Consider the following 17,114-nt stretch of genomic DNA (forward strand, 5'->3'; position numbering starts at 1 on the left):
ATGTTACTGAAATAGATAGCATGGATATGTTTTTACAGGATATATTGTTTAATTGAAGAAAATAGAAGTAGTCACAAATTATTTCAAAATTATTTTCTCATGAGAATTCCACCCCAAAATGGACTTTATTAACTTTTCCAATGTACATTTTTTCCCCCCAGAATCCTGCAGGGAAACCGGATTCGATCTATTACCAAAAAAGCCTTCACTGGTTTGGATGCATTAGAACATCTGTGAGTAGCTGGAATTTAGTTACCCTAAAGATAGTGTGAGATGGTTATCTACCTATGTGTCATGAAAGAGAAAACAAACTAGAATGTAATTTTGTTGGCGTTCTCTCAGAACCATAAAGTATATTTACACATCTGTGTACCCTCTGTCTGTCATCTGTCTATCTATCTGTCTCTTTCTCTACATATCTATCTGGAAGTATACAGATTCACATTTTTCTTTGCATTTAAGGACAGTGCTGCATATATCATTATTACTGGGTTTTATTTTAGTTATTTTTCTCTGATAGTGATTTTTTTAAACTACCATTTATTGTGCACCCACAACATGTCAGGCATGATGCCACGGGTTTATACATAGTCCTATTTAATCCTCATGAGAAAACTATTCACTAGCTATTATTATCTTTGTTTGTAAGTTAAAAAGTGGAGGTTCTGAGGGTTTATTGATTCTGTTAGACAGTTAAAAAGGGGACTTGGATTTTAGAGATCAAAAAAAGACAGTTCCCATAGTCCTTAAGAGTGACATTAGGAAGGTAATAACTCTGTTTTGAGAATTTTTGTTAGTTTGTTTTTGCTGTTGTTTAATTACAAAACGTACAACCTGTATTCCCCCCTCTATTGTTCTTTTTCTTGTTCTCTTTTGCTGTTACCGTGTTTCCCCGAAAATAAGACCTAGCCGGACCATCAGTTCTAATGCATCTTTTGGAGCAAATTTTCGGGGAAATATGGTAACACATCAGTTAGCAACTGGGAGAATCAGGACTCAGACCAGGGCTGCCTGTACTTTCAGTGTCCCAGCATTACACGAGCTCTTGTCTTCACAATTTTCCACCCTTCTCCCCACCAGTCACTCCTGCCACACATTTTTGAAATGACATTTAGGGGCTAAAACATTTTCAAAGTTAGGAGCACAAACTAGGCAACCATGATAGGAGTCAAAACCTACATGAGCACGGAACCACCCAGCTGCTTAAAACCATGGATATATGTTTTATACTGATAGTAGAAGTGCAAAGTAGCATAAAATATGTCCACTCCGACTATAAGGAATGCTTATAGCTAGAAGTGTTAGTATCTATTAACTTGGACAAAAGAAGTTGTAGTTGAAAGTGCACATTTGGTTTGTACCCTCATTTGTGTTGTGTGTTGAGAGTGAAGAGTTCGCTGTTATCTGTGGACCACCTTGCTGCCATCTTCTGACTTACCTGTTAGTTTGAGGGAGATTTGGATGGCTGGCCATTCTTACGGTGCCGCAGCTGTGGTAGAAGGATGCTGCAAAGCAGAATTTGGAAGGGTAGACCAGTATTGCTGGACTTCCTGAAACAAGTTATTTTCAGATGGAAACTAGCCGAAAGGGTTTGTCATCTGACCCATTCCATTTCTGGGAAAGTGGAATTAGTGGATCAGTGGAGTATTTATTAACCTCTGCTTCAGTTTTCTAAGCCTTCTTGACTCTCCCAGCCTCTTTCCTCTGCCCATGTTTGGTACCTTCATTCTATCTTCTGTGGCCACTTGTCTCATTCAAAATCCCTTTTATATACTCTGACCCTTGTAAAGAAAAACAGTAGTAAGCATCGTGGAAAGGACTTCAAACTGCCTGGAAGTACTAGTTAAAAATACAATCAGCCCAGCATATTTGCTCATTGTACAAATGCCCTGCCTGAAGTGTTTGTTTTAAAAAGCAAGTACATCTTGTCTAAACACTTTACTGTCTTTACCGCAGTGCGTTGTGTGTGGCAGAATAGGCTACTGATTAACAGCATAGATTTCGAAATTGAAAATAATTGGGTTCAAATCTTACTTGCCCCTGTCATGCTGAGCAAAGTAGTAATACCATCTTTTGGGTCTCTGTGAGGAATAAATGTGATAATCTATGTGAATTGCTTGACACAGTCCATATCATAGAAAGTATTCTATACGTGATAGTTTTTTAAAAGCATAATTATGAGAAATTTTATTTGTGTATTTAAAAGTTACTAATGATTAATTTAAATAATGAGAAATTCAGTAACATAATACAGCAGAACGACTTGAGCCCTTATGAGTCAAATAACCTGTATGTGGCAATGTAAAGTGAATCTCTCACCGTAACACAACCAACCTCTGGTACAAAAATCCTGTTCTTCAACCCAGGCCTCCTAATGGGTTCTTTTGGGGTCACCCCATTTGTGCTTTCAGTACACAGAGTATTTGTTAGGTGAATGGAGTGGGCAGTGGGGGCCCCAGCTTTGCCTGAAGGCATGCAGTGACCGTAGTTATTTGATTTGATTGTTTTCAGAGACCTGAGTGACAACGCAATCATGTCTTTACAAGGCAATGCATTTTCACAAATGAAGAAACTTCAACAATTGTAAGCTTTTCTTTTCCTTCTAAGAGGTTTAAACAAAGCAGAGATGGGAAAACCATCATGGGAATGTATCATCCTATAGTATGTCTCTGTAAAATGTGTCTGGCATAGTCTTCATATTACTTAACTTGAATAACAGAAAGCAAAAAGAAAGCAAAACAAATGAAAGAAAATATGTTCCTTGTGTTAAAAAGAGGAGTTTCTTTTTCTTTCTGTGATGAATTCGCCATTTAAATTTGTGGGACCTAATATATATTACAGTGCCTAATCATAGTAACAAGTTTTCAGTAGTAAGGTTTTTTTTTTGATATATCAGCACTTTCATCTCAGTAGGTCAGTAAGAACAACAAAAAATCATGCTAGTTACATTTCTTGCATTTTAAGATGGACTATAGGATATTTATTACATGGGGTGTATGTACTTGGTTTCCACATTCATTGCTTTGTTAATATTTACTTGAGTTTAGTTTACTTGTAGAAATCTGCATTTCATACAAAACAAATTGAATGTAATTACTCTCCTCAGGCATTTAAATACATCAAGCCTTTTGTGTGATTGCCAACTAAAATGGCTCCCACAGTGGGTGGCGGAAAACAACTTTCAGAGTTTTGTAAATGCCAGTTGTGCCCATCCTCAGCTGCTAAAAGGAAGAAGTATTTTTGCTGTGAGCCCAGATGGCTTTGTGTGTGGTGAGTCTAACTATTGCCCTTGCCTTTTATTCATTCTTTTTTTTTTTAATTCCCATTTGTCCAAATGATTGTTTTGAATAAATGCATGTTCTCTTAAAAAAGCTTTTTATTTCTGCTGAGATAGATGCAAATGGATCTATAGTTTGCTCATTATTTTAATTTTACAGATGAGAAAGAGTTTTCTACAATTTCTTCATCTTTGTTTTGTCATTAGGATGGTTTGGTGGAAAGAAAATGACTTTGGATCTTGGGGGAATTGAAGGATATAGTCTCAGCCCTTTAAATTCCCTAAATCTCAGTCTCTGCATCTATGAGATGGGAACTCTGCTGTCTGCTATTCCCAACTCCTGGGCTTATTGAGAGGCTCCCAGGAGCTCAGTGAAGAGACCCTGTGCAAATGCTATTTCTGTGGGTCAGAAAGAGAAAATTATTAGCTCGTGATTTATAGGCTGCTAAAAATTTTACTATTGGTGGATAAAGCATTACAAGTAATAGAAAGTTTGAATTTATTGTAAATAAAGTCAAGGTCTATTGTTTTAGCACCTAAGCATCTCAGCATTAGAAATCTGCTTACCCAAACGTCACAGAGCTAGTTAGCAGATCTGTATCAAAACCCAAGTTTTCATCTCCCTGGTACAGTTTGCTGTCTACTATACTATACTGTTGTTTACTACTCACTGCCATGCAGACCTTTGTAAAAATAAATGTGTGTATAGAACATGAAATCAAAATTTGCTTAAATTTTAGGATGTGCATTAAGATATTACAGAACCTAATTTTACATTTTAAAAAAATTATTTTAAACTGCTTTGCCTACAGTTGTTTAGTTAAGTACAAGAAAAATATGTGTTTTTTTTTAGGTTGCAGCATTAAACAGTGCCAACTATTTCTGGAAATAAAACATCTGATGTAGCTTTTGGATCTAAATAAGCCTTTGGCATTCATCTATAAGGGCCTGAGCTATTCCTTTCCCATGGTCCTTATTTCAGTTCTCTGGTCCCAAGCTATGAACTCTTTATTACTTTGAGCCATACATACAGTATCCATAATATTTCATTCCCTCCATTGTGAATCTGAACTTTGATTTACCAGATGAAAATTTTAGCATAGTCATACAAAAGAAGAAACTCTTGATTACAACATGCAAGCATGACATTGGAAATTAGCAGCATTGCAGTTATCAGAACATTACACACACACACACACACGTTATTTTTTCAGAGCACCCAAGTAATACATTTTAGTAGATCTAAGATGTTTCCTTCTAGGTTTAGATCATCTCTGAGAAACTAAAGTTCAAAAAGGTAACTTTTCCAAAAAGTAACAGAAAACTAAAAATAAATGTTTGGAATGAAAGAGTTGCTTAGCTCTAATTATAATGTAGCTGACAGAGAGCGGTCTGATTGTCCACGCTAAGCTCCAAGCTGAAGCCAGGCTCTCACAGTGAGTTGGGAGGTGCTTTTTCCTTCACTACAAGACTATTTTTTTCTACTCTACATACACATTACTGCTCTTAATAATGGATTCTGTTTTTGGTAAATGTGTTAATTGCTGTCTTTAATGATATTGGTTATCATTATTGATGTTTGATTTTCTTTCTTTTTTTTTTAATTTTGCTGCTCCTTATAGGTGGAGAACATGGGGAAAATTGTACTTCCTAATAGTAACATTTAAAGATGGCCCATGAGCCTAGAAGTTTCTTAACTGATTTTTTTTTCTTGTATTTATATTTAAAAAAAGCACAAGGGGGAGGGGATAAACTGTATTCCAAAATAACAGTCTCCTCTCAGTTAATGATTGATAAATAAGTCTCAGTCTCTATTTACAATGAATGAAGTCCTTTATAAACACTCTTCCAGGCTATCATTTCAACACTGAGGCTGCTGGTCCATCTGTGAAACATACACAAAGGGTAAAACCTAAGCCACTGTTTGTTTTGAGTTTCTTGGTGTTCAAATCTGAGTAGCATTTGGACTCTCAAGCCTTAAAATTGTTTTATTTCCTCCTCTCCATTTTGAACAGATGATTTTCCTAAACCCCAGATCACGGTTCAGCCAGAAACACAATCAGCAATAAAAGGTTCCAATTTGAGCTTTATCTGCTCGGCTGCCAGCAGCAGTGATTCCCCAATGACTTTTGCTTGGAAAAAAGACAATGAACTACTGCATGATGCTGAAATGGAAAATTATGCACACCTCCGGGCCCAAGGTGGCGAGGTGATGGAGTACACCACCATTCTTCGGCTACGCAATGTGGAATTTACCAGCGAAGGGAAATATCAGTGTGTCATCTCCAATCACTTCGGTTCTTCCTACTCTGTCAAAGCCAAGCTTACAGTAAATAGTACGTGATCTGACTTTTCCTTTTACATTTAAAGACACCTTTTAGAAGCAGAAAGTACCTGGTTTCCTCTTTGTCTTATTCCTATTCCTGTCCTCTGCTCTTACACTTTTCCAGCTAACCCTTTCTTTCCCTACCCCTCTCTCCACAAAATGAAGATTCTTGGTTATTTGTATCTAAGCAAGCAATGTTTGTGTTACAGGCCCCATATGTAGTATGGTGGGAAACCCACAGATGAAACAAACACTTTTTTGCTCTTTGGGAGTTCACAATGTATTAATTTGATGTGGGGGGCCGTGAAGTACAATGTTAAAGTGCACTGCCTTTAACTCAGAGATCTGGGTTTGAATCCTGCCACTTCTGCTTACAACTGTGTGACTCTGAGCAAGTTACTTAACATCTCTGTGCCTCCATTTCTACATCTGTCAATTACAGATAATTGTATCTACCTTATAGAGCTATGATAATCATTAAATAAAATAATTTGTTTAAAGAATGCCTGGAAACCAGTCAGTGCTCAGTAAATGCAGTAAGTGTTAGCTGCTGTTAATAAAAGTATATCATCGTTTGCTTGTGAAGCAGGTATACAGTTTTATAGTAGGATCCTTGCCACTTTATCATTTAATTGTTTATATCTTCCATGGCAGAAGATTTTGTATATGATTCATTAATGCATTCAACAAATGATCGCAGAGGCCTGACACAAAGAACAATTTTGAGTTTAAATTGTAGGACAGAAACCCATATCTAAAGTCACAGGATGTTAGAGCCAAGACGGACTTTAAAAAAAAAAAAAAAAAGGAATTGTCAGAGTACAAAGAGATGAGCTGATTTGCCCAAGATCTTAGATAATTACTGAGGAAACGAAAAAGTAACTAGAAAATAGCAGAAAGACCTTCAGTCTGAAGATCAGGTGACTTGTGTTTCATCCTGACTCCATCATTTCTACCTGAGTAACCTTAGGAGAGTCATTTAACCTTTCCATCTCAACTTCAGCTCCCTTGTCTGATATGGAAGTAACCTCTGCCCTACTTATGTCCGGGACATTTGTAAGTGACCAAAAAATAAAAAATAAAAGGTACCAAAAACAAAAAGAGAAGAATGAAATTGAATCTCTAAAACTCCATAACGCTAATGCCCACATTATTCTTCTGATTTCAGTGCTCCCTTCTTTCACCAAGACCCCTATGGACCTTACCATCCGTGCCGGGGCCATGGCACGCTTGGAGTGTGCTGCCCTGGGACACCCCGCCCCACAGATAGCCTGGCAAAAGGATGGGGGCACAGACTTCCCCGCCGCGAGGGAGCGACGCATGCATGTTATGCCTGAGGATGACGTGTTCTTTATTGTGGATGTGAAGATAGAAGACATCGGGGTGTATAGCTGCACAGCTCAGAACAGTGCAGGAAGCATTTCTGCAAATGCGACTCTGACTGTCCTAGGTAAGTGGGTATTTTCAGATTCTGTGATATAAAGTAGTCCTAGCGATACTAGCTTCCCCAACAGCCCTAAGTGTCAGAAGTTGTGAGAGTAAGAGGTAAGCCACAGGACACTGCCCTTTCCTGGAGAGAACAAATGGCTTCTCATTCGCTTTGAAGTCAGGAGTGCATTACATCTTTAAGTGTTTGGCTAGTGCGATGAATCTGCTCCTGTCCTCTGAGGATGGGGAAATACTTTCCCTTTCTTGTAGGGATCACCCTCATCCCTTTTTCCCATCATGCGTTCCCCACCAGTATCTTAACACTATAAAGAATATATGAGAAAATAGACATGAACAAATTAGGAAGAACCTACTCCTTTCTCAGCTCTAGAAATCAGTTTGTTTTTTATGTGTAACCTAAACAAATGCTTTTTAAAAATGTGAACATGTTAATATGTGTATCTTTAAAGGGGTTGAAGTAACCTATTAATACCAGTTAATAAAAGTAAATTATTTTCAGAATCTTAATATAGGCCTGGACACCCAGCGCTAGAAAGTTTCTCTTTAGAAATATAAATGTTCTGAATTTTTTAATGCACTCTAGTTTTTGAAATTATTTTTACACATTTCCTGTTTCTGAAAAACGTCTCAGATGTTTTGCTTTGCCCCACTTTCATCATTCCCCAGTCTTAAGAGAGAGAGAGAGAGAGTGTGAGAGAGAGAGAGAGAGAGAGAGATTGAGGCAAAAAATGGTAAATATTATCGTATCCTTAAATGGCGGCTGAATAATGAAATGAAATCCCAAATGTTGTGTATGTTTAGGCTCTTAAAGAAGCGTGCATATGAAGTTGTGGGAGAATAAAACTTTAACTTCCAGTTTTAATAAATTCAAGTGTTTGGTTTTATGCAAAACCTAACCCCATTTAAGAGAGAAAAAACGTAACCTGTCATTTCAGAAACGCCATCATTTTTGCGGCCTCTATTAGACCGAACTGTGACCAAGGGAGAAACGGCCGTCCTGCAGTGCATCGCCGGAGGTAGTCCTCCTCCCAAATTGAACTGGACCAAGGATGACAGCCCTTTGGTGGTCACTGAAAGGCACTTTTTTGCAGCAGGCAATCAGCTGCTGATCATTGTGGACTCGGATGTCAGTGATGCTGGGAAATACACGTGTGAAATGTCTAACACCCTGGGCACTGAGAGAGGCCACGTGCGCCTCAGTGTGATCCCCACTCCGACCTGCGACTCCCCTCAGATGACCGCCTCATCGTTAGATGATGACGGCTGGGCCACCGTGGGCGTTGTGATCATAGCGGTGGTTTGCTGTGTGGTAGGCACGTCGCTCGTGTGGGTGGTCATCATATACCACACCAGGCGGAGGAACGAAGATTGCAGTATTACCAACACAGGTGTGTAAACAAGAAGCTTGGCACAGGCTGCAGCAGTCGTGTTGTGTGTATGTGATTCTGCAGTAATTTTCTTCTAGAATGTGTGTCTCGCAGACTGAGGCCGTGTCACGAGGGTGACTCATTTGTTTCAAGCTGCAGAAATACGGTTAGCTAAAAATAACACCTGGGCCCAAAATAAAGCTGATGTTGAGAGAGCACTACTTTTTGTTAAAAGCTCATCAGAATATCCTGTTGGCTGTGAGATAGTGAAAATCATAGAGTTCAACAGTCTGGCTCCTTCACAAGATGGTAATAGAGAACTAGGAATAGCCCTTTAGGTCTGAGGTATAGACTCTGCTGCAGTTTTTGGTTTGTCTTGTGTGCCTATGTGCATACGTGTGTGCAGGCATCCAGGTAGGATCCTGGTCATTAGTGGGAGAGGGGCTGTGGCTTGCCTAATATGTGCAAACTCTTATATTGATGGGTAATGTTAAGTCAGGAATATGGCAGAAATCAAGCTTGATTCAAGAGAGATACTATCTGTGAAAATTCCTAAATCTTTGTCTTCTTAAACATTGGTTGTTTTTGAAATTTGGGAGGGGCATCCCACAGGCAATAAAGTAGAAAATCAGTTCATGCTCTCCAGAGCAGCCTTACCCGAGTACTGCAACAATCAAGATGGTTTGGGAGGAGTAGATTTGATTTTTACAGAAACCGAAACAGTATATATTGTTCATCGGGGGAACCCATGGGGCACTTACGATGATTCTTGGTTAATAGAATGCTGTTGTTTGATTGTAGATGAGACCAACTTGCCGGCAGATATCCCTAGTTATTTGTCATCTCAGGGAACATTAGCTGACAGACAGGATGGCTACGTCTCCTCGGAAAGTGGAAGCCACCACCAGTTCGTCACTTCCTCAGGGGGCGGATTTTTCTTACCACAGCATGACAGCAATGGTGAGTGTTTAAAATTAATGTGGGCTGTCATTGTTTTGAAATAATCTGATGGAAGGCTCAAATATAATACTAATTTTCACTAGAAATTAATCTTAGGGCTAAGATCACTAGCGAAGCTAAAATTGAATAAGTTCTCTGAAATACTAGAAAAATCTTTGTTTCTGACAATAAAAGAAGACAAATAGGTCAAGTAAAGTTTAATTCCTGAATGCAGTATAGTATTTCCTTTACGTCATAAATATTCTTTGGCCCTGAATGTGCCCTTTACTTAAATGACATCGGCTGGTTTCATGTATGGACTTAAAAGTCAAATGTTTAAAAACAATTTTATTAGAGAAATCTAATTCTGACTCTTGCGCTAAGAACTGTGTCGTTTTAAGAAGAATAACTGAGGTGCATAACTAAGAGCACAGAGTTGGTTCGAAACCCACTTCTGACGCTCCCCATAGAACTTCCCTAGTAGGTTGTTGTGAAAAATTAAGTAAAATCATAGTGGAAAACTACATGGTTTTTGGCACATATGAAGGGCTCATCAAGTAGAAGCTATTGAAGCTACTTTCAAACATGGTATCATCTTTTCCCACAGGCGTTTATTGAGTATCTGCTCTGTGGTGGACTCCGTAGTTGGGAGGGAAGCATATTTATTTTCAATTTCACAGTTTAGTCAGTGATGAGACAAAAAGTAAATTAATAATTGTGAAGTACTTGGCCAAGGCGGTGATAGGAGGGGTAGAGATGGAACAGAAGATTTGAGCATAAAAGTGGATGTTCTGGTTAGACTCATTTGGTTGCAAAGAGCAGAGGCCCACGCTCATTCAAATGTAACAAGTTTACTGAAAAGATGTTCACAGAAGGCTCAAGGGGCAGAACTGGAGCATAATAGTGCTGCGCCACCTGGGTGCTGGGCTGGAGCTTGGTCTGCTCTCAGCAAGCCGCCAGCATTCCTCAGGCACATTCTGCACGTCTGCTTCTTTCTAAGACCACCATCCACTCTCTGCCTGTCCGGTTCCTGCTCCCCAGGCACGTGGCTCATCATGGCATCCCTAACCCTCACCGGATCTCTTGTCCTTCAACTGTTGTGTCCACTACTAACTGTCATATCATTTCTGGATTGTTGAGGTCAGATACTCACAATAGGATTTTTTTTTTTTTTTTTTTTTTTGACTGAGCTCATCTTTGATCTGGGCCTTAAGAGGTCCTTTGTTAAGTGCCCATCTGTGGTCCTCATCTGTGACTTTGTGGAGGAAGATGCTTCAGGTCACGGCTGCTTTGGCTGCAGGATCCAGACACAGATCAGTTTCTCTTGGAAACAAGCTGGGGCCAGCAGCCAGGTTACACGTCCAGTACGACAGCTAACCAAGTCCTCTTATAGTAGAATAAGATGTCACACGGTTGCTCAATTACTCATCCAGAGGCTTCAATACATTTTTTAAAAGCCCTAGATTGCTGCAGGTTGTTTTTTTCCTTTGTATGATACTGTCTCCAAAATTTCCATCTATAAGCATGGAAAATGCCAAAAGTGGAGAGAATGTTGAATGCTAATTGAATAAAATTGGTTCAGTGACGTAAGATATCTGTTTTAAAGGGACATGCCATGTTGACAACAGCAGTGAAGCTGATGTGGAAGCTGCCACAGATCCATTCCTTTGTCCCTTTTTGGGACCCTCAGGCCCTGTGTATTTGAAGGGAAATGTATATGGCTCGGATCCTTTTGAAGCCTATCATACAGGTATGTGGTTTTCTTAGATCTGAGTTCTGTTTCCTGAGAGACTTCTAGAAGCACTAACTCTTATTTCCTTCTGATATTGTCTCAAAATTAAAAAGGGTGTGGTCCTGACCCAAGAACAGCTTTAATGGACCACTGTGAGCCCAGTTACACAAAGAAAAAGGAGTGCTACCCATGTGTTCATCCTTCAGAAGAACCCTGCGAACAGAGTGTCAGTGACATAGGATGGCCTTCACACATGAGGAAGTTAATCAACTCTACTTATGCTCAAAATGAAGGACCGGGAATGAAAAATGCATGTCTAAACAAGTCCTCTCTAGATTTTAGTCCAAGTTCAGAGCCAGCATCAGTTACTTCGAGTAATTCGTTCATGGGTAAGTTTATGAAATTATGAGCTCTCTTGACTCAGGACTCATTCCACATTACATGTCAGAGAGCAGTGAGAGCTTTGAATGCCAAACTGGTGAAAAATGTTTTTTAATTATGCTGTGATGACATTCTGTTAGTATACATGTTTCTAAAAGCGGAGTCCGACATGGGGGATTTTCCTTGATTATTATGTGTCTAATCCACAACTAAGCCCTAGGAGCTTTTGGGGTAACACTGTGTGTGGCATCATCTAGAACACAAGAGTTTCAGGAGTGACTTAGGAGCTTAATTTGTCAGCCACGTGGAAAAAGTGGTTTTGGGCTACAACAGCCTTTGGGGTGGAGTTGTGTGCACTGCGTGACTGTGGTTTGGGATGTCTGGTGGCTGACAGCGGAACCCACAGCCGGAGGGAGGGCGGCGTCCTACCTGGCAACAACTGCTCGTCAGCCAAGCTGGACTACCTTTGGCGAAGGAGACCCTCGCTGGTTGCGGTACACACTGGCTGTCAACAAGATTCGTGTGTGGATTTTTTTAGTCTAGTGCATGGGAGCAGTGGGATGGAAGAACTGAGATCATCTTTTCACTGAATGGAGATAGGGGAACATAAACCACAATTTGTCTTGTTTTTTAAAAAGTAGAATTGTAAAATATTTTACCCAGCTATTAAGAAATGTTATGTTTTGTCACAGGATAATTACCTATATTCCTTTATGAAAATAATATCTTTTATACAACTGAGGCAAGAATTTGAGTTAACTGAATAATGTTTTCCTCCCAAAAATGAAAGGGCGTGACATAAGGATTGTTTTGACAGAAACTTCTTTATTCAGGCACAGTTTATTTGTACGTTACTGTCTAAATGCTCTTCATGGAGATTGTGGGCTCTCAAGTCCTAAAGCTGGGTTTTGGGAGAACTTATACTGGGGAACTTCATTGCCCAATGGTTAATATCAGTGTGGGTCATGAGAAGTAATCAAGAATGGATGCATGTATATAAGAGGGGGGTAAATACATCCTCAGCTCCACTCTGTACGTTCTCTCTCCGTAACATAGATACACACCCCAGGACCATAATGTAGACTTGACTTGTAGGAAATGCTTATTCATGCTCAGGAGTAAGGTGCTCCATTTGAGAGATGCTTTTTGTTGGTTTAAATGCTAGCAAAAGGACCCATATATTCAAGGAGCTTTTTTCTTTCAGGAACATTTGGAAAGCCTCTGAGGAGACCTCACCTGGATGCCTTTTCAAGCTTTGGACAGCCATCAGATTGTCAGCCAAGAGGCTTTCACTTGAAAGCTCATTCTTCCCCAGACTTGGACTCTGAGTCAGAGGAAGATGGGAAAGAAAGGACAGATTTTCAGCAAGGAAATCACACATGTACCTATAAACAGACCTTAGAAAACCACAGGACTCCAAATTTTCAGTCTTATGACTTGGACACATAGACTGAATAGGACCAAAGAGTTCTAACATGCTACCTCAAGTGGACTTTTATTTAAAAGAGAGAGAATCTTATGTTTTTAAATGGAGTTAAGAATTTTAAAAAGATAAAATGCCTTATTTATACAGATGGACCAAAATTACAAAAAGTTATAAAAATTTTATACTGGGAGTAACGTTCATATAAGAATTCCTTTTTTAACTATTTTATAACTGTTTTATGCAAAAAAATATCTTATGTAAATTAATGGTATAAATCCATGACTATTTTATGTATTTTTATAATGCCAGATTTCTTTTTATTGAAAATAAGTACTAAAGCATTTTAAATAATATTTGTCGTGTACTGTTTTTGAATAGAGTTCACTTCATTTTATTTTGCACATTACATTTAATAAAATGTGTCATTTTGATCCCAAGCCACACCTATACAATAACATTTTTATTGTTTTTAACACATTGTAGGCTTATTTTGTATTAGCATGTCTCTCAAATTGATAGAAATTATACACAGCACATTAAAATATGAGCAAAAAATGACCATTCTGCCTACCTACCATGGTTGTTGTAATACAGACTCAGATTAGTGTATCTGAAAGCACATATCATGTTTCCCCGAAAATAAGACCTAGCCAGGCCATCAGCTCAAATGCGTCTTTTGGAGCAAAAATTAATATAAGAGTCGGTATTATATATATTATATTACGTTGTATTATATTGTATTATATATTATATTTATTATAAAGACTCAGTCTTATAGGAAAATAAGACCGGATCTTATATTAATTTTTGCTCCAAAGGACGCACTAGAGCTGATCATCTGGTTAGGTCTTATTTTCGGGGAAACAAGGTAGTAAATGAGAAGGAGCCACAAAAATTTGAGGTACATTAATTTATTTCTAACTTTACAAACAAACTATTTGTTGTAGTCTGGTATAAGGTATAGTACAACCACCACTGCTTAAGTTGCTGCTCAAGCTATGTTTCCTTAATTATAGTAATGCCTTATGTAGTCTAATACCTTGTGCTTTTCCAAATAGTTTCACATTCACCATCCCTTTAATTATAACGAGAGTGAATAGTTTATCGCACATTTCTGTAGTTAAAACGGCTATAGCAGAGGTAGATTTTCATCCACTGTTCCAGATTATAATGGGATGCTGGTAGAACTGTTTGCTGTTTTTACTGATTTCCTGCTGGATAAGCATTTCTTATAGAAAGGGTGCTTCTAAGCTATTCTGCAATATTATTAAGAATTAAAATATTTTTCTAATTTGTTCACAGATCTGCTTAAAAATTCAGTATCTGTTACTTAAGCAACACTTTAAAATATTTGTTTTAAATAGTAGTTAGGTGAAAATGTCATTACTTGACTGGCATATGGAAGCAAAAAATGAATATAGTCATTTTCAAAATTAAGTGACATAGTTTGAAGTAATTGAATGAAACTAAGTTTAATAATGCTGATGAAACTGGATTTTTCTTTTTTTGTTAGTAAATCCTTGTTCACATCTGTAGCTTAAACAAAAACTCTCTTGCCCAAGGTAAATTGGCATGGAAGGAGTTAATATAGCACATTAAGCTTTCAAATCTAATCTGTTGAAGGTGTAAATTTATGTCATTGTCAGTTCTTTGAAAGAAATTGAAAGCAGCTATTAGAAAAACAGATTCTTCTCAGAGGATATGGTGGGGTAAAGTTTTCCTGCTTAGTGAGTTTTGAGCTTTGTTGTTTGTGAGCCAGAAGCCTGGAAGCCAGATTGCAGTAAGATTTTCCTCCTTTAATTTAGACACCAGAGTTCACGACAGGAAGTTGATTCTTCCTTGTACCACCAGTGACTATGTGCAGAGAAGTGATTTCGTATGCTTTGCCTTTATCATATTGCCAGATTTTCAAATCTTATTGTTAATTTGCCTTCATTATTGCCAGATGTGATGTCAGCACCACTAGGGGCCTATTCAATAATTATGAACTTCTTTTAAAGGATTTAATTTTTTCAGGCTCAAGCACAAAGGTTTAAATCATTAACGCCTGAAATTCAAAACTTACACTCACTCTACATGAATACGATTTTTTTTCTCTTACTCTGCTTGTGTGCTGGAATTTATGGATTGCATATAATCTTAGCTGTAGAGAAACAGAAGGAGCTCAATTTCTCTCTGACATTTGCAGGAAAAGAATATATATAATTTTGAGACTCCATATTGAATTAACAAAATGAATCTAGTAGGTATTCAGATATTCTAAAATAACATAGACTTAAGAGAAAAACAAAAGTAAATGAATGTCAAAACACTTGGCTTATTTCTAAGGAAGAATGCTTAATTTTTCAGTTTAATCTTTCTGTGCTTTCTGATTCAAGACCAATTCTTGTACAACATATCCTAATAGATGTTCACACAACTTTGTGTTGTTTTTTTTTCACACTAATGATAAGATAGTTGCCGTGTATAATCTTACCTGTTATTTTAAGATATTGGGGAAAATTATTCCTTAATTGTGGCAGACAACATTTTATAAAAATTAAATATCTGTGGAACATTCACAAATTATTTTCACAGTGTTCCTACAGAAAGAAATCAAGTTATTTCTTCCAGAATAAAGCCAATGGCACTATTTTTAAAAACTTGATAGAAACGAGGAAAAGTGACTTGGGCTTGGTACATACTTGAGGGGTTTTAGTCCTTTTGATTTAATGTGATAGGAAATCATTTACAGCCAATGTTACAATAGATGTGCTAGATTGGTATTCAAAGAGAATGAGAACCAAATGTCATTGCAAAATGCCTGCTCTCTCCCTCCCACTCTTGGAATTGGACATGTGTAATAGTATAACTTAGAAATCACTATTTTTTAAGACAGCATTCTATTAACACATTGAGTAACACAATGTCCTGCCAAAAAAACTATTAGTGTCTTCAAAGAGGCAGTTTCTTCACAAATTGAATAATTTCAGTATTCTAAAAAGATCCCGTTACCAGAACTTATCTTTTCCATGAGGCATTTTAAACTAATGTATAATAAGAGAGTACTGAAACAGTCTTGAGAGTTTTCAGATTTGACCTAAAATGGCACAGAGGTATTTTAGTTGGTATTTCAACAGAGAAGCAGAGAAGGGTGTTTGCCCACATGTATTTACTGAATATATACTGAATTGTCCCAATATTTGGGGACTTTTTTTTTGGGGGGGGGATTCTTTTTGTTTGAGACATCTGATAGTGGTGGAGTATCTTTTTTAAAGTATTTGATTTTACTTGAGGCATATTATCAAGTTAAAACATACATGAAAGTTTATATTATAGATTGAAATGTACACAATTGCTCAAATACATTGTCACTATTGCAAAAATTGCAAGTTTGTTTCCCATCCTTAAATCTATTTGCTGTCAAGGATCTGAATTCTATATCCTGGCATATGATGATTGCTATCCAGGAACATGAGGAATTATGACCGATATTCACATGTAACTTTTTATTAGAATTATATTTCTTAATTAAAGAATTTTTAAGAATACATTTTAAAAAAGGAAAAACAATGCATAAATGTTACAATTTTACACAGATTTCTACAATTATTTCCTCTTCATATATCTTGGTTGAGTTTCATGGTTGATTTTGGCTTTTAATTCAAGCCTAACTTTTTTCTTAACTTTGAATGCAACACCTAATGCCTTCATGAAATTATTGTCATATATTTTGGTAGTTATTTTGATATTTCTACATATGGCTTTATTTTGACTTATCTACAGCTTAGAGTTAACACACTATCAGTTATCAAACATTATTTATATACTTAGTTATATGTTTTGCATAGATGATGTGAAATTGAGTAAAATTGATCCTTGTCCTAATTATCAGTGGGACAGGAAACAAGTTCATAAATAATTACTTGCAATGCAATGTGTTAAATGCTATCGCTTAGTAGGGCCCCTGTAACCGGCACTAATTTGTCTCTCATTCTAAAGAAACTACCTAGAATGGAACTGATCACTCAGCACATCTTAGAAAAAACTGATTATCTGTTTTTTTTTCCACCTGAATCCCCAAACAATTCCAGTTCTGGTACTCCCTTTGTTGTTTAACCATCAGTAATCACCACTTTTGTTGATTTTGCGCTTGAATTTTCTCAAAGCTGTTTTTGCCTTTCTTTTTAGCCTATTGCCACAGCCAGGTTCAGACCCTTATCTGTCCCTTGCAGCAG

General features: G+C 37.5%; 1 protein-coding gene across 1 annotated transcript in view; it reads left to right on the top strand.

Annotated features, from left to right (window-relative positions):
• Positions 1-13,250, top strand: part of LRIG3 (leucine rich repeats and immunoglobulin like domains 3) — a 44,878-nt gene extending 31,628 nt beyond the window's left edge. Inside the window, exons 10-19 of the mRNA XM_019742463.2 lie at positions 162-233; positions 2,512-2,583; positions 3,107-3,270; positions 5,293-5,613; positions 6,772-7,053; positions 7,988-8,440; positions 9,221-9,379; positions 10,965-11,108; positions 11,204-11,479; positions 12,676-13,250. Coding sequence (XP_019598022.2) covers positions 162-233; positions 2,512-2,583; positions 3,107-3,270; positions 5,293-5,613; positions 6,772-7,053; positions 7,988-8,440; positions 9,221-9,379; positions 10,965-11,108; positions 11,204-11,479; positions 12,676-12,920 — 2,188 coding nt within the window. The 3' untranslated portion in view covers positions 12,921-13,250. The remainder of the gene's footprint in view (positions 1-161; positions 234-2,511; positions 2,584-3,106; positions 3,271-5,292; positions 5,614-6,771; positions 7,054-7,987; positions 8,441-9,220; positions 9,380-10,964; positions 11,109-11,203; positions 11,480-12,675) is intronic.
• The last annotated feature ends 3,864 nt before the right edge of the window (positions 13,251-17,114 follow it).

This window comes from Rhinolophus sinicus, linkage group LG02, assembly GCF_036562045.2.
Source record: "Rhinolophus sinicus isolate RSC01 linkage group LG02, ASM3656204v1, whole genome shotgun sequence".
Lineage (NCBI taxonomy): Eukaryota > Metazoa > Chordata > Mammalia > Chiroptera > Rhinolophidae > Rhinolophus > Rhinolophus sinicus.